General features: G+C 37.3%; 1 protein-coding gene across 2 annotated transcripts in view; it reads left to right on the forward strand.

The window, feature by feature from the left end:
- Positions 1 to 25,863, forward strand: part of MAP4K5 (mitogen-activated protein kinase kinase kinase kinase 5) — an 87,764-nt gene extending 61,901 nt beyond the window's left edge. For both annotated transcript variants that reach the window (XM_008073817.2, XM_008073818.2), the window contains exons 20-31: positions 1,265 to 1,344; positions 1,637 to 1,697; positions 3,787 to 3,789; positions 3,871 to 3,985; positions 4,335 to 4,393; positions 6,995 to 7,098; positions 7,781 to 7,958; positions 11,379 to 11,447; positions 14,059 to 14,151; positions 17,430 to 17,500; positions 21,933 to 21,988; positions 23,948 to 25,863. In XM_008073817.2, coding sequence (XP_008072008.1) covers positions 1,265 to 1,344; positions 1,637 to 1,697; positions 3,787 to 3,789; positions 3,871 to 3,985; positions 4,335 to 4,393; positions 6,995 to 7,098; positions 7,781 to 7,958; positions 11,379 to 11,447; positions 14,059 to 14,151; positions 17,430 to 17,500; positions 21,933 to 21,988; positions 23,948 to 24,035 — 977 coding nt within the window. In that variant the 3' untranslated portion in view covers positions 24,036 to 25,863. The remainder of the gene's footprint in view (positions 1 to 1,264; positions 1,345 to 1,636; positions 1,698 to 3,786; positions 3,790 to 3,870; positions 3,986 to 4,334; positions 4,394 to 6,994; positions 7,099 to 7,780; positions 7,959 to 11,378; positions 11,448 to 14,058; positions 14,152 to 17,429; positions 17,501 to 21,932; positions 21,989 to 23,947) is intronic.
- Positions 25,864 to 26,841: the final 978 nt, after the last annotated feature.

Here is a 26,841-nt window from a genome sequence, read left to right on the forward strand (position 1 = left end):
GAAGCACATAATATTAGCTTATCCAAATATTAGTGATATAAACATTAGTTAATTGGCTAAGGTAGTTTTCACTGTCAAGTTATTATTTTTCCCTTTCTAATTTATAAATTAAGATGAAGATGCGTTGAGACTGTTTATAAATGTCCTCTTGCTCATCAGACTTTCACCCACTAGTTTTAGCATCTACTGGCAAAATCCACTGACATCCTTAGTTTCCTTTCTTTCCCATCTGTTGTTTTATGTATTTATATCTGTTTAAACTTATGAATTTCTATTTTATTCAGTGAAATATAATCTATTTATTTAATATGATCTATTATTTATTTTCACACTTAAATTATTCCAGAATTTTTTGGAGTGGAAGCTTGGAGCTCCTATGTTTAAAATGTCCTCATCATTTTTTTAGCACCTCCTTACTTTCTGACACTGCAAGATTTCTAGGGTCATCTACTTTCTTTGCCCCAGAATTGGAATCAGTCTTTCTCCAAGAAACCCTGATTCTTTTTAGTGGAAAATAGTGCTTAGAAACCAAGATCTGTATACTAGGTATTCTCATTGTTTCTGGTGTGTCATGGTTTATAGTTTATATTTAATTTATAGTTTTCTTGTCTAAAAGAATATTTGAAGTATCTTACAAAAATGTATAATTAAAAAAACTTCAAAAAATGAAAACTATGGCTGGGTATGGAGGCTCATACCTGTAATGCCAGCACTTTGGGAGGCCAAGGCAGAAGCTTGAGGCCAGGAGTTCAAGATCAGCCTGGGAAACATTAGTGAGACTCTGTATAAAAAAATAAATTAACTGGGCATTGTCGTGCATGTCTTTAGTCCTAGCTACTTGGGAGGTTGAGGCAGAAGGATTGCTTGAGCCTAGGAAGTTGAGGCTATAATAAGCCATGATTATGCCACTGTACTCCAACCTGGGCAACAGTGAGATCTAGTCTTGAACAAAGGAGGGAAGGATGAGAGAAAGGAAGTTTTGTTGAATGGAAGGATTATATAGTAAGATAAAATCAGAGTAAATCTAACATAGAATATATCTACTTTTAAAAAATAAGAAAGGAATTCAGGAAAGGAAAGGTGGCATAAATTTTAGAAACTAGGTGGCATAAATTTTAGAGTAGGTGGCATAAATTTTAGAAACTAATTTTACTTTGGATGGATATGTGGCTAACTCTTACTGACATTATAATATAAATTAATGATTTTAGTCAATGATTTCAGAAAATGACAGTGAGTTCTGGTAATTTCTCAATTATTATAGATCAGTACATTATTTTTGGAACTGAAGATGGTATTTACACACTGAATCTCAATGAGCTACATGAGGCAACGATGGAACAGGTAATGAGTTTTAACTCAAGAAATACATTTGGACAGATTGAATAAAAGAAGTATCTTAACTTTAAATCATTTTGCATTGGCCCCAGTATTAATATTTATGAATTAAATACTTAAAGGACTGAAATTGTAACCTTTACATGTTCATGTGGAATGATTTTTCCTAAGGTTCTGGTAATTAGCTAAAAGATAGAAAATATTTGTTTCTGTACTATTTTAGAATGTTGAAATTTGGAAACTTTAAGGTTAAAAGAATGACAATTAGAGGATTTTAATTATCTTTCTTTTCCTTCAGTTATTTCCACGGAAGTGTACTTGGCTATATGTTATCAATAATACTTTAATGTCATTATCAGGTACGTATGTGATGAAAAACAAACCATAGACAAGAAGAGAAATGTAATCTTAGTGGACACTATTTTTCGATGTTACTTTATTTCTAGGTAACTGTAAACTAGCATACTAACTTTGGGACTTGTAGATTTTTCTGCCCACTTAGAATGGGAAGATGTTTTGGTAAGGAATTCTTATCTTCAGTTAGGGCAGCACTTCTCAAATCCACCCTGCACACGGGCAACAGAGCACCGTGATTGTCACCTGCAGCTATTTCTCCCACTCAGTGTCCTCCACCACTGTGCCACTGCTTCCTTCGGTTGGAAATTACTGCTTGAAGGGAAAGAAGCAGAGGAATAAGCTGCTTTCCTTTTCTGTGATCTTGAACAAGTCACTTACTTTCTCGGCCTCCGTTTTTTTTTTTTTTTTGGTTTTTTGTTTGTTTGTTTGTTTGAGTTGGAGTCTCACTTTGTCACCCAGACTGGAGTGCAGTGGCCGTTCCCGGCCACTGCAGCCTCAACCTGCTGGGCTCCAGCAATCCTTCCGCCTCAGCCTTCCAAATAGCTGGAACTACAGACACTCGCTACCACGCCCGGCTAGTTTTTGATTTATGGTAGAGACAAGGTCTCGCCAAGTTGCCCAGGTGGGTCTCGAACCCATGGGCTCAGGCGATCCACTCACCTCAGCCTCCCAAAGCACGGGATTACAGGCTGAGCCACCGAGCCCGGCTGGCCTCCGTTTTTTTAATCGTAAAATGAGGGTGCTGGGGTAACAATATTACAAGGTTAAGTGAGGTGATATCCCAAGTGCTTAGTCAATTGTGGAGTCTCTTTCAGGTGTTTGCTAGTGGAATTCATGTTGTCCTAGACACCTATTAACTATCTTGGATGATTTTCCTTTAAGTTTTCTAAACCAGAAGACCAGAGTAACATACTCCAATTTTGTTTTTTGTTTTTCTTTTTTGGTTATTATTGGGATTGAGTGAGTGAGTTACCTACCTACCAAAAAATATTTTCTTACATTTTAGATTTAAATGGCTACTAGAAGCTTACTGATTGCTTTCATTCTGATAGTAGAGTACAAGATAGTTAATTCTTCTCCAGTAGAGCTTCTTCAGGAAGCTGTATATTTGAGCTAATGACACTAAGACTGAACATATTATTTGATAGTGCATAAATGACTTCTAAAAACTGATGTCCTCTTTTATTTTAATTAGACTTCTCCCAAACCTTTTTTGCTTTTGTTTAGCAAAATATTAATATGTAACTGTTAAGAAAATAGAGCTAATTCTATTTGAGCTAACAATTCCAAATTGTAAGCATATAAAATTACTTTTCTCTAACTCTCTTTTTGCTTTTATCTCTACTCATACTTGTCTTTGGAAATTAACTTAAAAATTGCACAGTGTACATCTTATATATTTATAAAATAACAATACAGTATTAGGCACAACGTTTCTGTTCTGAGAAACTACAGAGAATTTTGTTAAGGAAAAAACGATATATTTGCACACACATACATGTTTTCTAATAATAAAAAGATAAATATTGTTTTGTGTTGTTATAATCATATCATGTGTAATGAGGCATCAGAAGATGTTTATTATATTCTCCGCTTGCTTAACACAACTGTGTTAAACGGAGTTGTGGAATTATACCACTATTAGCCTTGTATTATGGCTCATAATATTGGTTTGCTTTATTCTTTTTAGTATTTCAATCTATTATATTTAAGACTTCATTCATAATCAGTTTTAATCCAAGTTAATTTGACAAATTATTGATAAATAGTGTCCCAAATAAATAATAAAAATGCACCTTTATAGAATTTTACATGTTGTATTAAAATAATGACTGATGCATAATTGCATTATAACATAAGGTTTTATGTACCAGTGTTTAACAATTTATTCTTCTATGCTAGGATCATTAAGGTTTACTCTGCCAAGACCACTGATTAGTCACAGTATACCTAATTTGTGTCTTATAAAACAAAATTATTTGTTTACTTAAGTCATTTTACCTATTCTGTCTTTCAAAATTAACTGAGTTTTTTATGTGTTTTTTTCTCTTTTGGTTGGCTTTTTGAACATTATTGGACTCCTCATTTTAGAAGGTAATTATGTTTTATTTTTCTTGAAAATTATATTTCTTTGTTTTAATGATTGTAATAAAAGTACCTGTTTTTCTTTTATAGGAAAAACCTTTCAGCTCTACTCTCATAATCTTATTGCTCTGTTTGAACAAGCTAGAAAACCAGGATTAGCTGCCCATATTCAAACTCACAGGTTTCCAGACCGCATACTACCAAGGTATGAAATATCATTTTGATTCTACTAAGACTGAGGGGAATTGTATTTATTTTTTAAATAACCAGTATATTTCTTGCCTAGTAAAAAACTTGCTCTGGCTTGATTTTCACAAGTAGTTTACACTAAAGTGTATGTTATCTAGAAAAGCTCAATGTTTCCTAAACCTGACCTTGGGAATCATCTGTGGAAATTTATAATACAGATTTCCTATAAAATCAAATAGTCTAGAGTCAGGTTTTAAGACAATTTTTTAAAGCTGCTTTCTGTCTGATTCTGATACATCTGATTTACAAATCACTAAGTGGCAATCCGTGCAGTTGAGTGCATTTATATTGTCTTATGTTTTCAGAAAGTTCGCTTTAACAACAAAAATTCCTGATACAAAAGGCTGTCATAAATGTTGCATAGGTGAGTAAATGCTATTTCTCAAACTGCATGGTTAGAACTTTTAACATCTTTAAAATTATCAAGGCACAATGAATATTTGTATACCTAACCTTGAATTGTACCCCATATCTTTAAAATAAAAAAAGTTAAAAGTTAAAAAAAAAATTATCAAGGAGTCTTATAGATTCAAATTGGAAGGAAGGTAGGTTTTGTATCTGTTTTTAGTAAGTACTTAAGGTACCATAGAAGCACAATAATGCATAGAGAGACATGGTATAGAGATGCTTAGAGATATTATTTTCCTTAGTGTTTTCTCAAAGCATAGTATTCCTAGAGTTTTTAACCAGAGTTCCTGAGACTGTATCTCTGCTAATAGTCTAGCTTTCATTTATTTAACATTTACCATCTACCAGTTACTGTTAGTACTTTATGAACATTATTACTGGAGTTTGGTTAACTATGAAGTTAGAGAGAATAGTTCACACAAGACCATCCTCACTTCTGATACCAACTGCAAGTTAGGGGATTCCCCAAACTACCTTCAGATTCAAATATTCTCTAGAGTCTGGGAAAAGTACCAAGTGCAGAGCTTCTGTTGTCCTCTCCCTATGAGTAAATGGATAGCATTACTTATCTGGCATTGGTGTGTGGCATTGCTAGCCACGAAGCTTATTTGAGCCTCAGTGTCCAGAATTTTTATTGAGGCTTTATCATGAAGGCATAATTGATTGCCCACATTGCTGATCTTAGCATGCAGCCCCTCTGGAGATCAACTGATACTACGTGATCCTAAGCCCCCACCCTATATCTCGTTGGCCTTTCTGACAGGACCAGCCCTCACCCTAAGACTATCCAGACTATCTTAATCTTTAGCTCCCTTCCTAAAGCATATTGTTACACTATCCAGTGACCCAAGGTCCCCAAGGCAAAGACACTCCTGTCAAACATGACATTCCAAAGGCTGAGTGATTATCTTCCAGAATTGGGAGGCTAGAAGTCAGATCTCTTTTGGGACAAGATTAAATTCTTAACTGCTTAATCTGCAAACAACTCCATTATATCACTAGTAACAGAACCTGGAATCAGATTCAGGTCCAATGACTTCAGATCTTGGGCTCCTAACTTCTTGTTTATCCTTTTGTTTGATCAATGAGCTTACACACTGATCTTCATGCTACATTAAAAGTTGTTCTGCATAGTTCATACTCTAGAACAAAAATGTTTATCCACAGATATGCTACAAATATAAGCACATCTTTCATGATCATTTTTCTAGGGAGAATCTTATCCATATCTGTTAACGGATTCCCCGGATCTATGATTGAGAAAAGGTCTAGAAGCTCACAATCTAAGATATAAAATACTTTAGAGCTTAATGCAAACAACTACTCTTATAACAAATATATTATTATTGATGGGAGACAAATTGGGAAGAAGGAAAGACAGATCAATATGAATGTTTGTAGATTTGAGTCAAGTTACATCAGGATGAACTAATTATGTTTAACTTAAGTAGATATCTGTAAACTTCTATGCCAAAAGTGAGACCATGCATTTCAGTTGCCCCTGAGACCTTGTCAGGACTCATTCTTTTAGTCTGCTTACTAATAAAAAGCAAATTTTTAAGGTTGTATACTAGGTTAGGTGTTTTAGTGCTTAATGTATTATTTTTATAAAAAAGCTTCTATAAGCCTGGCTCGGTGACTCAGCCTGTAATCCTGCGCCTTTGGGAGGCTGAGGTGAGTGGATTGCCTGAGCCCGCGGGTTCGAGACCCACCTGGGCAGGCAAGACCTCATCTCTACAATAAATCAAAAAATTAGCCGGGCGTGGTAGCGCGCTCCTGTAGCTCTAGCTACGTGGAAGGCTGAGACGGAAGGATCGCCAGAGTCCAGCAGGTCGAGGCTGCGGTGGCCGGGAGCGACCACTGCACTCCAGTCTGGGCGACAGAGTGAGACTCCAACTCTAAAAAAAAAAAAAAAAAAGCTTCTATGTTGAAGAACCTAGTATATTAAGGGTACTTAGAAGTAAATGTATGTTATTTTACATAAGTGAAAATAAAAGGGTAATAAGCATCAAAAAAGAATACTTTTCTTTACTTCTGCCCACTCTTGTCATCCTAGTTAACCGTTAAAATAATTTTTCTTAGCCAGGCTCGGTGGCTCAGCCTGTAATCCCGTGCCTTTGAGAGGCTGAGGTGAGTGGATTGCCTGAGCCTATGGGTTCAAGACCCGCCTGGGCAGGCAAGACCTCATCTCTACAATAAATCAAAAAATCAGCCGGGCATGGTAGCGCACGCCTCTAATTCCGGCTACTCGGAAGACTGAGGCAGAAGAATCGCCGGAGCCCAGCAGATCGAGGCTGCGGTGGCCGGGAGCGGCCACTGCACTCCAGTCTAGGCGACAGTGTAAGACTCCAACTCAAAAAAAATAATAATAATAATTTTTCTTTATCAGCTAAACAACCACTTCAAATAGTTTCTTCTTGTATTCGTATTTTTCTCCCTTTACAAAGAAAGTTAAGTTAGCTTTTAGGAGAATATAGTTGTTACTGTTAGCCGAACTATTTTTGTTTCATATAAAGATACTCAGTGTTGGGTTGTTTTTGCTGTTGTTTCTTTCCAGTCAGAAACCCTTACACAGGCCATAAGTACCTCTGTGGCGCTTTGCAGTCTGGAATTGTTTTACTTCAGTGGTATGAGCCAATGCAGAAGTTCATGCTGATAAAGGTATTTGTCACTTGGTTTACATTTTCCTTCTTTAGAAAACACCAGGCCGGGCTCAGTGGCTCAGCCTGTAATCCCAGCACTTTGGGAGGTCGAGGCGAGTGAATTGCCTAAGTCCTTGGGTTTGAGACCCAACCGGGCAACTTGGCGAGACCTCATCTTTACAATAAATCAAAAATTAGCTGTGTGTGGTAGTGCACGCCTGTAGTTCCTGCTACTTGGAAGGCTGAGGCAGAAGGATCGCCAGAGCCCAGCAGGTCGAGGCTGCAGTGGCCAGGAGCATGCCACTGCACTCCGGGCTGGGTGTCAGAGTGAGACTCCAACTCAAAAAGAAAAAGAAAACACCAGCATATAACTGAAGCTAAAATTATATGACTCCATTGCTACTATCTAGGGTCAGAACATTCATAGTTGTTTATTTGATTTCGGGATTTTTGTGTTCTTAAGATATACTCTTTAACTGATGTTATTTAATAGACTTCTAGAACCATCAGTCATAAAGATTAATATGGCCAGTTCTCTTAAACACATTTTAAAGAACATTCATCCTCACTACCATCTTAGACGTAGTCGTTTTTAGAATTAAATAAATGAAGAAAATGAAAGTCTTTCTGTTGGTTTTATTCATCAGCAGTATGAGTGGGGACATTGTTTCTAAATTGTGGTCTGTTTGGTTTTTTTGCAGCACTTTGATTTTCCTTTGCCAAGTCCTTTGAATGTTTTTGAAATGCTGGTGATACCAGAACAGGAATACCCTATGGTCTGTGTAGCTATCAGCAGAGGCACTGAATCTAACCAGGTTGTTCAGTTTGAGACAATCAATTTGAACTCTGCATCTTCTTGGTTTACAGAAATTGGTGCAGGTAAGCGTTTTTCCTATGTACAAATATTGATGCACTTAAGTTCAACCAGCATGGGCTCTTTTAAATAAATTTTCAAAACACAGCTTACCAAGTAAGTGCAGAGAATCGTATATGTATAGTCTATGATCTCTATTTGTGAGAGATAGTTTGATACAAATTATTTTACCAAGGAAAATTGTAATGATTCTTGGCATTGAAAGGTCTTAGTTGTTACCAGGTAATCTTTGGACTTGCAAGATAATTATATTTTCCATGATACTCTTAAAATTGTATCAACTTCTCAAGCAAAGTGAGTTCACTGGAGATCTGAAAAGATTGGGAAGTTTATTCTCAAACCTTAAAGGAGGCTGAGGTGAATGGATTGCCTGAGCCCGCGGGTTTGAGACCCACCTGGGCAACTTGGCGAGACCTCATCTCTACAATAAATCAAAAATTAGCCGGGCACGATAGCGTGCACCTGTAGTTCCAGCTACTTGGAAGGCTGAGGCGGAAGGATCGCTGGAGCCCAGCAGGTCAAGGCTGCGGTGGCCTGGAGCGGCCACTGATCTCCAGTCTGGGTGACAGAGTGAGACTCCAACTCAAAAAAAAGAAAACAAGTAATTCAAGAATTCATTATTTGAATCTGCATATGTGAAATGGGGACAGAGAGTTCATTTTGCCAGCTTCCTGTTTGTTGTGCTAGTGTTTTATTTGATCACTCGTAATATAGGTATATTAGGCCATTTTTACATATGAAATCAAGCTTCAGTTATGGCCATTTCATTACTGACCACTTTTATATTCTTTACCATCTTGTGAAGAAGTCTGTTATTATATAGTATGTTTGATATTTCTTATTAAATGTCCTTTGGCTTTTGATCATGTATAGACTAAATTATGACATCTCATTATAATGTAGAACCTGCACTAATAACACTTTCAGAATAAGAATCACTGTGAACCAATGGTTCCCTAGTAAATGTTTAACAACAGGCTCTTGGAGTACAACCATTTGTTACTCCATAATTACACCAACCATGGCCAATTTCAAACTACCAACCTGATATCTTGTGGCTCACAAAACTCCAGAAAATTTAACAACCCAGTACAAGCCAGCGCCAGCATGCACTGGAATGTGAGCATTCTTTTATAGACCAGTCATACCATGTACCATCCTCCCCCTCACCGGCACACACACACCCTGGCTTTTTTAATTTATTGTTTAATGCTTTTGGTTAGTTGGATGCATGCCCTCCTGATATAGCTAACAGAAAGGTGCAAATGGCATTGCTTTAAAATCATGAGATGTAAGCTATCCAAATAGAAATATATATTTGTTATGTCATTACTGCTCAAAAGAATGGTTATAGATCAACTTATTTAAAAACCATTTTTGTCTCAGCCTGTAATCCCAGAACTTTGGGAGGCTGAGGCAAGAGAATTGCCTGAACCCACCGGGTTCGAGACCCGCCTGGGCAACTTGGCGAGACCTCATGTCTACAATAAAACAAGTAGTTCCAGCTACTTGGAAGGCTAAGGTGGAAGGATCGCTGAAGCCCAGCAGGTCGAGGCTGCGGTGGCCATGAACGTGCCACTGCACTCCAGCCTTGGCAACAAAGAGTGAGACTCCAACTCAAAACAAAACAAAACAAAACAAAAAAACTCTTTTTGGCTAATAGCCCAACCTTCTTTACTGGTTAGTGTAGTATATAAAGCAGGTCATTTCACAGTTATCTCATGTTGCAGCCTTTTTCTTTTGGATGATATGTTAGAACGTTATATTGTTTTAGTCTAGACATTCAATGAGTCCTCTTTTTTAGCTTGAGTTTGGGAAGTTTTTTTTAGGGTTTTGTTGTTTGTTTTTAATGCCTGAGGTGTATTGTTCTGCCCACTTTTAACATAGCCTTGGCTAAAATTAAAGCAGACCCCAAATTACTTCCTGGGGAAGTCCAGGACTCTTCTTGAGAAGAGATGAGGCAGTCTTTCTAGTCCAGCACTTGGTCCTCATTAGGTTTCTCTATTTTCACAAGTGATGTTGTAACCCAGCTCCCAGCTGAGTTCCTTGTCTCCTGTTGTAATGTTAAAATGAGCTTCTATTTCAAGATTCTTTTAGTCTTAGTCTGATTTATTAATGCAGCATCCTTACTCTGAGGATGGTGCTTAGCATATATACAGTTAGCACTCAGTAAATATTTGTTGAATGAGTGCATGAACATAAATTGGCTATTTCTGGAGCATTGCCTAAACAGTCTGTTGGTTTTGTAGATCTGGATTCTTAACCATTATGGGCTTTGGAAGACCCACAGATACCCCCAAAATATTATATAAAAATTTGTGTTTATGCTTGAGTATGCAGTTTTTAAGGGAGAAGATCATAGACTTCTCAAAGATGTAGTTAATAGTGGCTAAATAATCTAATATCTTTTCTTAGATTCAGCTAGAACATTTGAGCAATCTGGATACTTAAAATGAATGTCTTACCCAAAAAAAGTTTTTAAAAGTGTTATCACATCTATCAGCAGATATTAGAAACAGCTTTTTAAATATCAGCTGAGGCCGGGCTCGGTGGCTCAGCCTGTAATCCCGTGCCTTCGGGAGGCTGAGGTGAGTGGATTGCCTGAGCCCGCGGGTTCGAGACCTGCCTGGGCAGTGAGACCTCATCTGTACAGTAAATCAAAAAATCAGTCAGGCGTGGTAGCACATGCCTGTAATTCCGGCTACTGGGAAGGCTGAGGCAGAAGGATCGCCGGAGCCCAGCAGGCAAGGCTGCAGTGGCCGGGAACGGCCACTGCACTCCAGTCTGGGCGACCGAGTAAGATTCTAACTCAAAAAATATAAATAAATAAATATCAGCTGAGTAATGAGAGTTACATCCTGCAAAAATGATTGTTGACAATATTGTTCATTATGTTTCTCAGTATCCTCATTATAAAAGAACTCCCACCCACCTATAAACACATGCCAATACCAGGAAAATTTCTCTCTTATAGTTTTATTAATCCTTGTACTTTTTTAAATTGCTAGCTTATTTTTATTTTAGGGATGCTGTGATTCACCTAACTGATCTTGTTTCCATCTCTGTGGGTTATATAAAACGCAGAGCAAAATCTCACCATTCTATAGCACGCTCTTTACTCCCCTCCCCATGTTCACCCTTTGCTTCATTTTATTTTTGTAACTCACCTTTCTAGAACTGGCTGAGGTATTAAATAAATGCAATATTGAGGTATTTTCAGCTTAGCCAGCCATCCTTAGGATCTGTGTTGAAATTGACTTACATGCATTTTTTGAAAGATAACATGTTACAAAATATAAATTCTGTGTTAAATTTCAAAGACCAATTTTCAGTTGCAGCAAAAGTTAGAATTTGTGTTTATTTTTTAAGCTCTAGTTTTTAAACGTATATCATATAACTGTAACCTTGTTTTTTTCCCCCTTAAGGCAGCCAACAGTTAGATTCCATTCACGTAACACAGTTGGAGAGAGATACCGTTTTGGTGTGTTTAGACAGTAAGTAGTTTTTTTAAGTTTATTTAAGTAACTACTTGATAAAATAATCCTTTTAACAGAATATATTCTATTAAACTATAATTCAGTATTTTCACTTTTCTATCTTAAATGGCTTAGTTTTATTGAAGAAAAACCTAAATCAGCTACAGATACTGTAATTAATTGATCTGTCTGTCAGAACTATCTTCTGTGACTTTTTAAAAAAATATTAGAAGCATTATATTAGAATTGTTTGTTATAACCTTGGAATAAAATTCCTATAAAACTATTCTATCCCAGACCTCATTCTAATTAAGGAAAAATAGAATATTATACTAATATATAGTCACTTATAGTCTTATTACATATACTTTTGGAGTTATGTCATGGTGTGATTCTAACATATTTATGTATTTGACATCTTCATCTACTAATTATGATTCTTTTGATGCAAGGAGAGTTTTTATTGATAGAAGTGTGTTGTATGTTAGCATTAGAGAGGCAGAAAAAAAACTTGAGGAACAGGCATTATTTTGATTTTGCAAATAAAGCACTCTGGTTCTTAAGACCCACCTTATTTTTATGCAATGACTTCTACAGGGTGTGGCATTCACCCAGATTTGGGGTTATATTTGAAACTTGGTAATGTTTGCTGTTGTCAGTCCATTGCATTTTTTTTTAATTGCTGGCCCTGTCCACAGGTATTCAGGAGAAATCATTGTCCTACTATGATTTTGCCTGTTTTTTCTGTCTACATTTCTGATTCGCTGAAGGATTCCCTACTAAATTTACCTTATAGAATCATAAAGATCCTCTTACAGATGAATAAACCAAAACTTACAGTGTTTCATTCACAATCATAATTTTGTTAGGAACTTTTGATTATCTGAATACTGATAGGATTTGAGTGTTATTTGGTCATCCTTAAGTGAATTTGATAAATTTTTTAATCTAAATAAACAGAAAGGTCCATACTGATTAACCAAATAATCAGATAACCAGAATTTACTTTAACAAAGCTGAACCTTTAATTAAATCCTTAAATGTCTTCTGAGTCATCAAAGGAAAATAAGTCTTGCTTATTTTTCATTTCAGTGATTTATATATTTTATTGCAATTATTAAAAAACCAGGCATAGTGGTTTAGGCCTATAATCTGGTGCTTTGGGAAGCCAAGGTAGGATAAACACTTGAGGCCAGGAGTCCGAGACAATATAGTGAGACTCCATCTATATAAAGAATTTAAAAAATTAAGCTGGTGTGGTACACACTTAGGTGACAGAGCAAGACTCTGTTTCTAAAACAATTTTTTTTAATTGATTAACTAGGCCCTCCATTTCCTAGTTAATCAAGGTGAATAGAAACATCCTTGAGATTTTTGTTTTTCAAGGAGGAGAAGACTTCATTTGTTGTCAGATATACAATATAAGTCAAGTTTAGTAGACAACAATAGAGATAGGTCTATCATCTCAAATCATAGTAACAGGCAGATAAGAGAGCAGTGCCATGAAGAGGAGTTTTCCAACTCCAATTTTTACCAGCTAAGATGACGAAATTAAGAAACAAATAAACTAAAGGGAACTAGAATTATTTATGTATGCTCCCCATCCTAGAGTTTAGTACCCTTGAGGGTACTCTTTCTTGCCACGTGTGCCTTTGCAGAATAGAACTCATATAGTAAGTTACTAGTTACTGTAAATTAATTATTTGTTGTATAAATTTTAATGGAAAAAAAAACAATGCTAAACATTTGGACAACAAAGTAGCTACTTTTTTTTTTTTTTTCCTTGAGTTGGAGTCTCACTCTGTCGCCCAGACTGGAGTGCAGTGGCCGCTCCCGGCCACCGCAGCCTCGACCTGCTGGGCTCCGGTGATCCTTCCGCCTCACCCTTCCGAGTAGCCGGAATTACAGGCACACGCTACCACACCCGGCTCATTTTTGATTTATTGTAGAGATGAGGTCTCGTCAAGTTGCCCAGGCGGCCCTCGAACCCACGGTCTCAGGCAATCCACTCACCTCAGCCTCCCAAAGGCGTAGGATTACAGGCTGAGCCACCGAGCCCGACTAAAGTAGCTACTTTTAAAGAAGAAAAGTGCCAGCCGGGCTCGGTGGCTCAGCCTGTAATCCCGCGGGTTCGAGGCCCACCTGGGCAACTTGGCAAGACCTCATCTCTACAATAAATCAAAAATGAGTCGGGTGTGGTAGCACGCACCTGTAATTCTGGCTACTCGGAAGGCTGAGGCAGAAGGATCACCAGAGTCCAGCAGGTCGAGGCTGCGGTGGCCGGGAGTGGCCACTGCACTCCAGTCTAGGTGACAGAGTGAGACTTCAACTCAAAAAAGAAAAAAAAAAAAAGAAGAAAAGTGCCTTTTAAAAAATGAGAATGTTAATATTCAATATATACTGTATAAAAAAGAAAATAATAGCAGAATTTACCAGTGGAAGCACTCTTAGAGTATATCTTTCAAAACACATTAATGATGATTTTTTTAACATTCAGCATGCTTGAATCAAGATAGTTGAACTTTATTAATATTGTTTGATATCCATGTAAAACCCATATATATCAGGTTACGTTTATTTTAGCCAATTTGCATTTTCAGTCTTGACTTGTTTTTTTATTTTTTTAAAGAATTTGTGAAAATTGTAAATCTACAAGGAAAACTAAAATCGAGTAAGAAATTGGCCTCTGAGCTGAGTTTTGATTTCCGCATTGAATCTGTAGGTAAGTCTCCTTTTTTCCATTAATAGATTTGACATACTTGTGGGGTTTTTTAATTATTATTATTCATTCTGTACTTAGGGTTGGCTAGACCAACACCGTCTCATAGAAGTCTCTGTGAAAAGAGAAATGTGCTCTATCTGTGCTCTTCAGTAGCCATTAAAAACATATGACTCTTGAGCACCTGACACATGACTAGTGCTATATTTTAACTTTAATTTTTTTAAATTTTAATTAGTTTAAATTTTAATGTAAATAGCCACATGTGTCTAATTGCTACCATATTGGACAGTGCAGATCATAATACATCTTTTATTTCCTGAATATTTAAAACTTGTCATCATTTTTAAAATTTCTGTTCATTATTCCCTTTGCCTGCATAAGTGAATTATACTTCTCTCAGTTCTTTCCAAATCATGAAGGTATTTGTATGATGTGATAACGATGTTAGATATACTATAATTCTTTGCATTGTAAGATTCTGGTTGGTGTGTGTTGATATAATTGCTTTTGGTTCTATTTATATATAAATAGCTAGTTGCCCACAGGACTTGTAAAATAGTATGCCATTTTAATGTGTTTCCTTGTTAATTAGTGTTATACTCTGTGATACTCATTGGTTTTATGATTAAAAAATTATTACAGTTTACCATTGTTTGCATGCTCTTTGTGTGTGTGTGTGTGTGTGTGTGTGTGTGTGTGTGTGTGTGTGTGTGTGTGTTGGAGTCTTACTGTGTCCGTCGCCCAGGCTAGAGTGCAATGGCACGCTCATGGCTACTATAGCCTCAACCTACTGAGCTCAGGCAATCCTTCCACCTCAGCCTTCCAAATAGCTGGAACTACAGGCACGCGCTACCACACCCAGCTAATTTTTTGATTTATTGTAGAGACGAGGTCTCACCACATTGGCCAGGCTGGCCTCGAATCCATGGGCTCAGGCAGTCCTCTCGCCTCAGCCACCCAAAGTGCTGGGATTATAGGCTTGAGCCCCTGCACCAGGCCTGCATGCTCATTGATTGCATATATGTCAGTGTTTTCCCCAGGAGTGTTAGAACGTGTGGAAAAAAACATTATGGGTGAAAACATTTTGAACAATTCATGATATGATTCTACCATCAATCAAAGAAAGGCATTATTTGGACCATTAAAAATATGTGTTTTACAATTCAATATGTATACTTTTACAAACATGTTTTTCACCATTTTTAAAGTTTATTTTATTTATTTTTTAAAATTTTAATATGAATTTCTCAACTGGAGTTTTGCCCTATCACAAAATATGTGTGTACCTCTGTGTAACATCTTACATAAAAATATTTTGCTAGCCGGGCTCGGTGGCTCAGCCTGTAATCCCACGCTTTGGGAGGCTGAGGTAAAGTGAATCGCCTGAGCCCGCGGGTTCAAGACCCGCCTGGGCAATTTGGTGAGACCTCATCTCTACAATAAATAAAATTTTTAAAAAATTAACCGGGCGTGGTAGCACGAGACTGTAGGTCCAGCTACTCAGAAGGCTGAGGCAGAAGGATCGCCGGAGCCCAGCAGGTCGAGGCTGCGGTGGCCGGGAGCGGCCACTGCACTCCAGTCTGGGCGACAGAGTGAGACTCCAACTCAAAAAAAAAAAAAAAAAAATTTTTCCTTATGATTGGGAAATGTAATTTATTAAAGCAAAAATACTAAACTTTCTGCAGCTGCCAGGACAAAAGGAATTTTGGAAACTAGTTTGTCCGTTACTCCTCTGTGTACTGGCTATCACATGCTAGCTTTTAAGATTTAATATTTTTTGAGAGAGATCCTGACATAAATCCTTAGTTCCTTTTTCATTTTCATTGAAGCACACTAGTACCTCAACTTTTTCAGATGTGCCAAATTAGCTAGTTAATTTTTATGGTTACACAAAAATGTGTTCCTCCTAGGCTGCCATTTTATATTGCCACTGAACTTTGGGTAATCACAAGGATCCTCCTGATTAAAAGAGTTCCTTTTTAGAACGGGCTCGGTGGCTCAGCCTATAATCCCAGCACTTTGGGATTGCCTGAGCCCGCGGGTTTGAGACCCGCGGCGTCTCAAATTAGCTGGCATGGTAGTGCGTGCCTGTAGTTCTGGCTACTTGGAAGGCTGAGGCGGAAGGATCACTGGAGCCCTGCAGGTCGAGGCTGTGGTGGCTGGGAACATGCCACTGCACTCCAGTCTAGGCAACGGAGTGAGACTCCAACTCAAAAATTAAATAAAAATAAATAAATAAATAAAAGAGTTCCTTTTTTTATTTATCATAGTAAAACACATGAAGTTTGTCATTGTCAAATACTTTTCTTTTTATTGAACTAAATTATGTACCCAGAATGTTTTTATATTAACTTTTTACAAAAAGTAAATATTGTAATAAGAAATGTAAGTAATTTTCAATAATTCCATCACCTTTGTTTATATTTTTCTAAATCTACAGGAGGTGCCAAAAAAATGTATATACATTTTAAGTATGACGTTTGCTTAAAGGATAATATTAATCAAATGAATGCTAGCATCAACATGCTACAGGAAGATCAAATAAAATGGCAGATGCACATATGAGCAAATGTCATGCTACATGTTGCTACCATAATTTATCTTTGAAAAGTAATGCGTAGATAACGCTCTTAAAATGTGTATACATTTTTTGATGCCCCCTGTATTTAATTATCTCTAATACTTAAATTGTAATAGTTGGCTAAATACTAAGAATTTTATATCAGAATTGACTCACAGATCCTAAATAGTCAATGTGTTTATACAATTGCAAAATTGTATAAACTTATTATACAATTTTGGATTGTGGGGCAGTTTTAATTTTTAAAATTAATTTTGTAAAAGGGAAACTGTAAACATGAAAGATATTTGTTTAATACCTATTCCTGAATATATTATAATACTTAAATAATAATTCATTTTTATCCAATTATATGTTTTATGATTTTATTCTTTTAAGACAAAGGATACAGTGTATGAAAGAGAAATTAATATGCCAATATCCAGCTTATCAGAATTTAGCCCATATTTAAATGGTTGCCTGTTGTATATATCTTTATAGATTTGCATAGTTTTGCCTCAATAAATTACTTTAACGTAGGCATGCCTTGGTCACAAAAATGTTGAGAAATAATGGTCTGGACAGTGGAATTTTACAGTAGGCAATTGAATTTTACAGTAGGCAATTGAATAGATTTATCATTTATTAAATACAGGGAAATGTATAGTGAAATGCTCTGTGTTTTATTTTAATTTCAGTTCTCCCTTATCTTTTTTAGTTTGTCTTCAAGACAGTGTATTGGCTTTCTGGAAACATGGGATGCAAGGTAAAAGCTTTAAGTCAGATGAGGTAAGTTTTCTCAAATTATAGCCCCTGACTCCCAGTAACCATTGTAAATGTTGAAACATTCATTTTATGCATTTATTCTATGAACCTACATTACTGTGTTTAGTTGCTTTAATCATACAATAGCACGCTCACAGCCACCGCAGCCTCAACCTGCTGGGCTCAGGCGATCCTTCTGCCTCAGCCTTCTAAATAGCTGGAACTACAGGCACGTGCTACCACGTCTAGCTAATTTTTTTTTTTTGAGTTGGAATCTCACTCTGTCGCCCAGACTGGAGTGCAGTGGCCGCTCCCGGCCACCGCAGCCTCGACTGCTGGGCTCCGGCGAGCCTTCCGCCTCAGCCTTCCAAGTAGCTGGAACTATAGGTGCGCGCTACCACGCCCAGCTGATTTTTGATTGATTGTAGAGATGAGGTCTCACCAAGTTGCCCAGGTGGGTCTCGAACCCACAGGCTCAGGCAATCCACTCACCTCAGCCTCCCAAGGCGCGGGATTACAGGTTGAGCTATTGTAGAGATGAGGTCTCACCACATTGGCCAGGCTGGTCTCGAACCCGTGGGCTCAGGCAATCCTCTTGCCTCAGCCTCCCAAGTGTTAGGATTATAGGCTTGAGCCAATAACTGAAACTCATATTAAAATTTAAAAAAATAAATAAAGAATATAAACTTTCAAAATAGTGAAAAACATGTTTGTAAAAGTATACATATTGAATTGTAAAACACTTATATTTTTAATTACCCAAATAATGCCTTTCTTTGATTAATGATAGAATGATTTCATGAATTGTTCAAAATGTTTTCACCTATAATTTTTTTTTCACAAGTTCTAACACTCCTGGGGAAACACTGACATATATGCAATCAATGAGCATGCAGGCCAGGTGGCTCAAGAGCTAGTATTTTCCTTTCAATTGTGTTCACTTTTGATTGTATTTCAAAATTCTCAGTGACTACAAGGAATTGCAAAATATAAGTTTACACAATTTCATTCACTACTCGTAACTTGTAAATATGATTGCTAAGCTTACAAAACTCTGAATTTCATAGGAATTTTTCATAATTTATAAATATGTAGCTCCTTTTTTAATGTTAGTTTTAAAATCTAAGTTAATATATGCTGGATCACAAAACTAAGGGAAAAATCTAAGAAAATTATTAACTATTGAGTACGTTCATGACTTGTTCAAGACACTTACTGCAAATAATATCAAGCTCTTACATTACACCTATTATATTCCAGGCATTTTGCAAATCTAGCTCATGTAGAAGGCTGAATATAATCAGGTGAAGATAGATACTATTCATATTCCCATTTTTACAGACAGAGTGGTTAAGTACTTGCCCAGAGCTACATAACTAGTTAAGTGGCAGAGCCTGGATTTGAAAGGTCTCTATAAATCACATCTAACTGTGATAATTAGGGTGCATTTCATATAGGAGATGATATTTAGGCTTCCAACTGGAGGAGTGATTCCTAATAGTTAAGTTGATGCTAACAGAGACATATCTCATTTACATGAATACCTATGTGATTCTTCTGTTCCATGGCCTCATTAATTTGTAACCTTTCTGAAAGCTCAAAGCCTTTATTTGAATTTACTTTTAGTGTTATCCATCTTCTTATTTATATATAAATGAATATCCCTACCTCTTATATGAATGCAGAACTAGAATGCTTCTGAAAGAAAATGATGTAAGTTTGAATATATCAATTTATCTGGTTACTGATCCATGTCACTAAATATCACCAAGTTCCTGCCCTTGATAAAAACTACAGTCCTACTTACTATCATTAGGTGAATTGTTCTTAAATCCTGTTTTCATTGTGTCACTCCTATGGTTAGAAGTCCATTAGAAAAGCCAGGCATGGTAACTCATGCCTGTAATTCCAGCACTTTGAGAGACCAAGGTAGGAGAATCACTTGATTCCCGAAGTTCAAAATGAGCCTTGGCAACATTAAAAAACGAACTGGGCATGATAGTGGGTGCCTGTAGTCCCAGCTGCTTAGGAGGCAGAGGTAGGAGGATTGCTTGAGCCCAGGAGATGGAGGCTGCAGTGAGCTATGATTGTGCCACTACACTTTAGCCTGGGCGACAGAATGAGACCCCAACTTAGAAAGGGAAATTCTCAAAAAATACTTGTTTCTCACCGTATAAAGATATAAAATATGAATTTCTAAATGCCTATTTTTAATTCATCTTGATTACCTCTTTCTTTCCACATATGTTCTCATCCTTCGACTCGGGCCTAGCTGAAGTCTTAACCTCTCTCCTAAAGTTATATTCAGTCACCCCAGTCCACAATGATTGGAGTGTCTCTTAACTTAATAGCCTGAAAATCAACTCCACCTAGTGTAGCACCTAATTTATTTTCGGATTCAAGTTTATTAATTCTATTTTCTCAGGTACACTGCAAACTGATTGATACCAAACCGTTTTTTTTGTTTTTTTTTTACTAATTTTATATCCACTTTATCTTAGTTTGGCTTCCTCTAAGAGTAGACCCTGAGACAAGAACTCAGGTGCAGGTAGTTTACTTGAGACTAGACTCCAGAAAACAAGTGATGGAATGAGGAGGAGAGAGCAAAACCAATAGAGAGCACACTCATAAGCTGGTACCCACAGTGGACAGCCAGGGCTTAATCCAGGAGGGACCAAAGAGGAATGGGGTAGAATGCCCATCAGAATTGACTCATTTGTAGGTGAGGAGGCTGGAGCATTTACAAGGGGGACCCAAAAAGAAACTAATTATTTATTAAAAAATCATGTATTTATTCTTACATGCTTAAACTTCAGTTACCTTCAAAGTGCTCTTCATTTGATGGAATACATTTATCAAGAAGCTTTTTCCACTGCTCAAAACAGTTTTTTTGTTTGTTTGCTTTTTAAGTTTGAGTCACTCTGTCACCCAGGCTCAAGTGCAGTAGCATGCTGCTCATGGCCACTGCAGCCTAGACCTACTGGGCTCAGACTATTCTTCCGCCTCAACCTTCCAAGTAGCTGGCACTACAGGTGCATACCACCACACCCAGCTTTTATTTTTTAATTTATTGTAGAGACAAGGTCTTGCCATGTTGCTCAGGCTGGTCTCGAACCCCTGAGCTCAGGCAATCCTCTCGCCTCCGCCTCCCAAAGTACTGGGATTACAGGCGTGAGCCACTGCGCCTGGCTTCAAAACGGTTTTTAAACTCATCCATTTTGATGCCTTTTAGTGCTTCTGCCGTTTTTTGTTTCACCTCTTCCACATTGGCAGAATATTTCCCTTAAGGACTTTTTTCATTCGGGAAAACAAAAAAAGTCCCTTGGGGCAAGATCAGGTGAATAGGGAGGGTATGGGGTATGAGGATCATGCCCTTTTGGGCTCAAAACTGCTAAACACTCAGTGCTGTGTGGGTAGGTGTACTTGTAAATCACCCATCATAAAATGGGCAAATGCATTAAAAGAGCCTTCCCAAAGAATTCAGTGATGCCAAACACAGCATCTCACAACAATGCTAGCTGGTACCCTGATGCCAGTGGGTTCCTAAAACACTTACCTATTAGGGGAAACCATAAATAATTGCAGGATTTTTGGGGGTTCCCTACATATGTACCACTACTACTCCATGCTGGTTAAGGTCGGCCCCAGGGGTGTAAATCTGCATACTTTGGGATAGAATCTATGCACGGCTGAGCTCCTTCTTTAGCTTTGAGGAAGACAGCGCAGAATACACCATAGGATACACTAACGTGAGCCACTGATGCCTGAGCCTGTTGACTACAGCTGTGCTGAAATCAGATGGGCCATGAGGGTGCCCCTAAAGCACCTGCACTGTGATTTTTTTTATTTATTGAAGAGATAGGTTTTTACTGTGTTGCCCAGGCTGAAGTACAGTGGTGCAATATAATAGCCCACTGTAACCTCATACTTCTGGACTCAAGGGATCCTCCCACCTCAACCTCCCAAGCAGCTACAACTACAGGCCTGGCTAATTTTTTACAATTCTGTTGTGGAGACAAGGTCTCACTTACTGCCCAGGCCAATCTTGAACTCCTGGCCTCAAGCAGTCCTCCCACCTCAGCTTCCCCAGGGTCTCGGTCCTGTAAACATGTTTTCAAGTCTTGGGTCTCCTGGTTATATGGCCTTGGACAAGCTACCTAACCTCTCTGAGTCTTAGTTTCTTCTTCAATAATATGGGAATTATACTGCATGTCACCAAGAGTCCTTTTAAGGAGAGTGCCTGACGCATATTAGATGATTTCTTAAATGTTTGTTCATTTTTTCTAATAGGCAGTCAAAAAAATTATTTATTATATTTGAGGAATTTTATTTTGAGGAATGGAGTCTATCAAAAATGAGTCATTTTGTTTAATAATTGCTCTATCTAGATTAATTGTAATTATTATTTAAGCAACATGAGGAGTAAGATGTTACTGATAGGTATTTTCTTTCACAGGTTACCCAGGAGATTTCAGACGAAACACGAGTTTTCCGCTTGTTAGGATCAGATAGGTAACAATTGGATTGTATTAATTTAACTACCAAAGGAGTTCAAAGATTGTACTCTTAATTATTCTATCAGCCTATAATTGTGTTTCAGACAAAACTCTTAGAAGTTCATTGGCTTAGAGAAATTTCTATATTGAGAGCATGAATAATATTGTAATAAATCAATTAAGCAATTTTTTTTTGTCAATGTGAGATCAGGATTCTAGAGACAGTTATATTCAACCAAGACAAAATGTGTTAATATAGATGTTTATGTTCCTAGCACCATGACAGATATTTCGGGGCCCTTGCTTTCGTTTCTTCCTAGTGTGCTGTCTTCTGTTAACTGTTTTGAATATGCGCCTCCTCATATTTGCTTTTATGTTAAAAAATGTTTGACTCAGTTTCTGTGGTCATTCTAAGTTAGAAGGAATGATGTGGTCTCTTCATGATCAAAATCAAAGACAAGTTCCAAAACTGTGTCATCTCATGGAAAACATGTAGTAGCTTTTGTTCTCCATAGTTTATCATCTATCTCTATCAATAATAAAATGCCTGTCCTTTCTATTTTTCCACCAAGTTGTTACTGACTCTACAGGAACAGCAAAACTGACCACAGTAGTATGTATTAGTCCTGAGACAAGAATTGCCCTATGGAAGGAAGGGGAAATGGAGTCATAACTCCATAAGAATTTTGAAGAGAGTTTTATAAGGAGAATAGGAATTTTGGGGGGAAACGATGATTCTATTAGCGAATAGAAAGTGTAAACCCGCAAAGCATAGCAACTTAGTAACTACTCCAGAAAGAAAAAGAGAGTCTGAGAGTCACCTGGTAAATGGTCTGGGATGAGAATCGGAGGTGCCTTGCTTCTGCAGGAAGGGGGGGGCACGAAAGAATGTGGCTCCTCGGGTGCCAGGAACACAGGGATGAAATGAGGAAGGCTGGCTGGTGAGGGGGCAGGTCCAACTCCTAGCTCCCTTCGCTCCTGAGTCCTGAGTCCTCACCCCCACTCGCCCCTACACTCCCCGTCTGTATGGTCTCTCCCCTCTCCGTCACTGTTTCCTTTAGACCATGGTTTTGTTCTGCTTATCTTCTACTTGGCATTGCCTTGTTTTTCAGATACATATCTTAACCAAAGGTTTTGTTTTGTGTTTACTGTAACAGTGATTAACAATCATTTTGCCGTTTAAATAGAGACATTTGTGTCTGGGAAAAAAACCTAAGTATGTCAAAATATTAATAGTGGTTAATTCTGGGCAGTTGGATTATAGATACTTTTCTTTTCCCCTTCTATTTTTCTGTAATGCATAATATAAAGTACATATTACTGTTTTATTGTTTTCATTACAAAAGCAATAACATGCTAATTGTAGACAATTCATACACTAGAAAAATATAAAGTGTATGTGCATTTTTTTTCTCCCATTTCCTCTGTAGACTTTTTTCTCTGGGTGGATTTTTTTGTTTTCCTTCAAATTCCTCTTCTGCACAGTTAAAATGTTGTGGTATAGCACTTGGTTGATTTTTTTTTCCAATCAGTCTTTTGATTGAACTCTTTCTTTACTTTTGTTCTAGAGACTAGGGAGAGGGATCCCATTCCATACTTTTTAAAACCACTTATTTTCAGATGTGACAGTTTGGAGGAGTATCTCTTAGAGTCCCATTTTATTCTCTCAGCCCTTCTCCTATCCTCTTCCTGTTAGTATGCATTCCTAAAGTAGTATTATACCTTTTATTGGCATACATGAGTAAACAAATTTATTTTTAATTGGAATAAGATACTATCCCAAAATGTCTTCAGTATCTTATATTCATCAATTCATATTAAGTTGTTTTTAAGCAGTAAAATATAAAGCTAAGTTTGACTGTGCATTTGTGATCTTTACATAATCTTAAGAGAATATGAACAATGATATTGTTTCCTAGTTCAGTATATGAAGCATGATATCTGTCTTTACTCTTTTGTTTTGATTTAATTGCAGGGTTGTCGTTCTGGAAAGTAGGCCAACAGAAAATCCTACGGCACACAGCAATCTCTACATCTTGGCTGGACATGAAAATAGTTACTAAGCAACGGAAGCTGATCCCAAATGGCAGGAAAATGAATCTACTCTATTGAAAGCAAAAGTATTTTAAGGAATGTCAGTACAAACTGCACTTTGGGTTGTATCTCAAATGATCTGTACTTTAGGTAGAATTCACTATTTTCCGTAGCTGGAAACAGCTCGTCTATCTTTTGCCACTGTGTGGTGGTTATATCAAGTTTGCTTAATAAAAGCTGTGAGACAAATAGTCATCTAGTTCCAGGAAACACAGTCTTTTTAAAAAAAATAATAATAATAATGTTTGTAACAAGGGTGCCATGAAATTTTTAGATAACTCGTGATGATCTTAGGAGAGATAAATTTAGTGACCGCTTTGTCATTTTATACGTCTTATTTCTTCTTAATGAACATAATTTGCTATAAAGAATTATCAACAAGCCTTTCACTTTTATATTGGCCATTCTGTATGTTTTTGTGAAATAGAATATTTAATCCTTATTTATTAATCTCTTGCTGGAGTGGGGTAAGGGGGGTTGCAGAGCAGCTTAAATGTTTCTAGAATGTATAAAGTTGTGTTTACCCTCTAAGAGTAGTACTTTGAGTGAGAGTTCAACACATACATACAATTTTGTTTAACAAAAATATTTTATAATACAGTTTCTTGCGGAATTACCTTAAAAGGGAGTTTCATGTTTTCAACTATATGTAGTTGTAAGGGATATGTAGATGATATTGATAATGGTTGAAATATTCTTAGAAAACGTGCGCATGTCTGGGAGTGACTACCATGTGTATGTATTCTTGACAAGCAGTGTAATATACCTGTGATTTTTTTTTTTACATTAGGGATAATGTATAAGAAATTAATCTTCATATATATTATTAGCCCTGATGTAGGGGGAAAGTATTTAACTGCCCATGATATGTATTTTACTTGTACTATGTCAGAGGGGAAACTATAAAATAATTACACATGTAATCTTGGGTATTTCACTTCACTTATGTAGGTATTCATTTTGAGTTCGGTCTAAGAAGAAAAAATTCCTTAAATGAATTGAACTCCTGATGGAATAAATAAATATTGTAAAAGCCAGTGTTCTAAAAATAAGAAAAGATAGGGTCATTTTTGAGTCTGCTTTTCTCTTGCTAATGCTATTGTTAGTATTCTGAATTAAAGTAATGCATTGGTACTGTTGTCTTAATGTATAAATTTATGGAGAACAGTTAACATTGAGATGATGAACAAGGGATTAGCAATAGCAAACTATAGAATTATTCTGACTCATTACTTGAGAGGAAAACAGCATACAGTGAGTCTCCTGCATATGAACCTTAAAGTTCCAAGCTTTCTAAGATGTGAATGTGTGTTCGCATGTCCAGTCACGTAACTTAGTTCACGTGTCTGGTGTACAGTGTTACCTGCATGCATCCTCTACAAGTGGTTATGCTTTTTTGTACTTTACAGTACTGTATGGAGTGCAGTAGCACAGTTTCTTTATTTCAGCCCAAGATGTACAGAAACAAGCGTAAAAGGCGTGGACATGTGGCGGGTACTGAGTAGTCAATTGTATTAGTTGGGTACCCAGGCTAATTTTTTTGGACTTGCAGACAGATTGGACTTAAACATGCTGTTAGAACTGTAGGGGACTTACTGTAACTGTCCCATTCAATATTTAGTAGTTCTGTAAAATATTATCACCATCATTTTTCAGATAAGGAAATAAGGGTAGAGCAAGGTTAAGAGACCTACCCAATTCACACCGCAAGATAGTGGTTGAGCCAGACCATGAGTCATTTGACTCTGTTCTTGTCACTATGCAATATGCAAACAATAAAATGTTACACAAATAAAATATAAATTTATTTTTTCTTTAAAACTGTACATATGATTTCAATAAGTGTATGACTGTTCACTTTGCACATGATAATATGGCCTCTAGATGGAAGAATCCTGGATACGGGATGGAGCATTTACATGATGGACACAAAGTCCAGCATCCTCCTTTTCTCACTGAATGCTGGCAGCCAGATCTTCACCATCCTAACAGAATATTGGAAGAGTCCTCTCTGTGAAATCTGGCCAATGCAAGTGAAAAGAACAAATTAAGATCTTGATGTCAGAGATATCCTGGCTAAACTGCCCAGCTAGATAACACTACAGTAAAAATCATAGTTGGCATGGCCACACCCCACACCTCATGTCCAGAGCTTGTCCAGTCTTTTAGTCCTGTGCTATTAATAATGAGCAAACAAGCTGGACATGGTGGCTCACACTTGTGATCTCAGCGTTTTGGGAGGTGGAGGCAGGAGGATTCCTTGAGCCTAGAAGTTGAAGACCAGCCTAGGCAACAGAATGAGACCTTGTCTCTACAAAAAAAACCCAAAAAATTAGCTAGGCATGCTGGCACGTGCTTGTAGTCCCAGCTACTCGGGAGGCTGAGGCAGAAGGATTGCCTAAGCTTAGATATCGAGGCTGTAGTGAACCATGATCATGCCACTGCACTCTAGTCTAGGCGACAGAGTGAGACCCTGACTGGGAAAAAAAAAATGTAAACAACCAAATCTGAGGAAAGCCTCACATGAAAAAAGAGAATAAAGCACTTAAAGGAAACAGACTATGCAGGGTAAGAAAAAAATACCCTTAGAAAGACTTGCAACCAGGAGTCAGGGCAGGAGTCTTAAAAAGTTGGCGGGTGCCGGGCTCGGTGGCTCAGCCTGTAATCCCGCGCCTTTGGAAGGCTGAGGTGAGTGGATTGCCTGAGCCCGCGGGTTCGAGAACTGCCTGGGCAGCGAGACCTCATCTCTACAATAAATCAAAAAATCAGCCGGGC

This window comes from Carlito syrichta, unplaced genomic scaffold (assembly GCF_000164805.1).
Source record: "Carlito syrichta isolate Samal-C Ts95f unplaced genomic scaffold, Tarsius_syrichta-2.0.1 Scaffold316190, whole genome shotgun sequence".
Taxonomy (NCBI): Eukaryota; Metazoa; Chordata; class Mammalia; order Primates; family Tarsiidae; genus Carlito; species Carlito syrichta.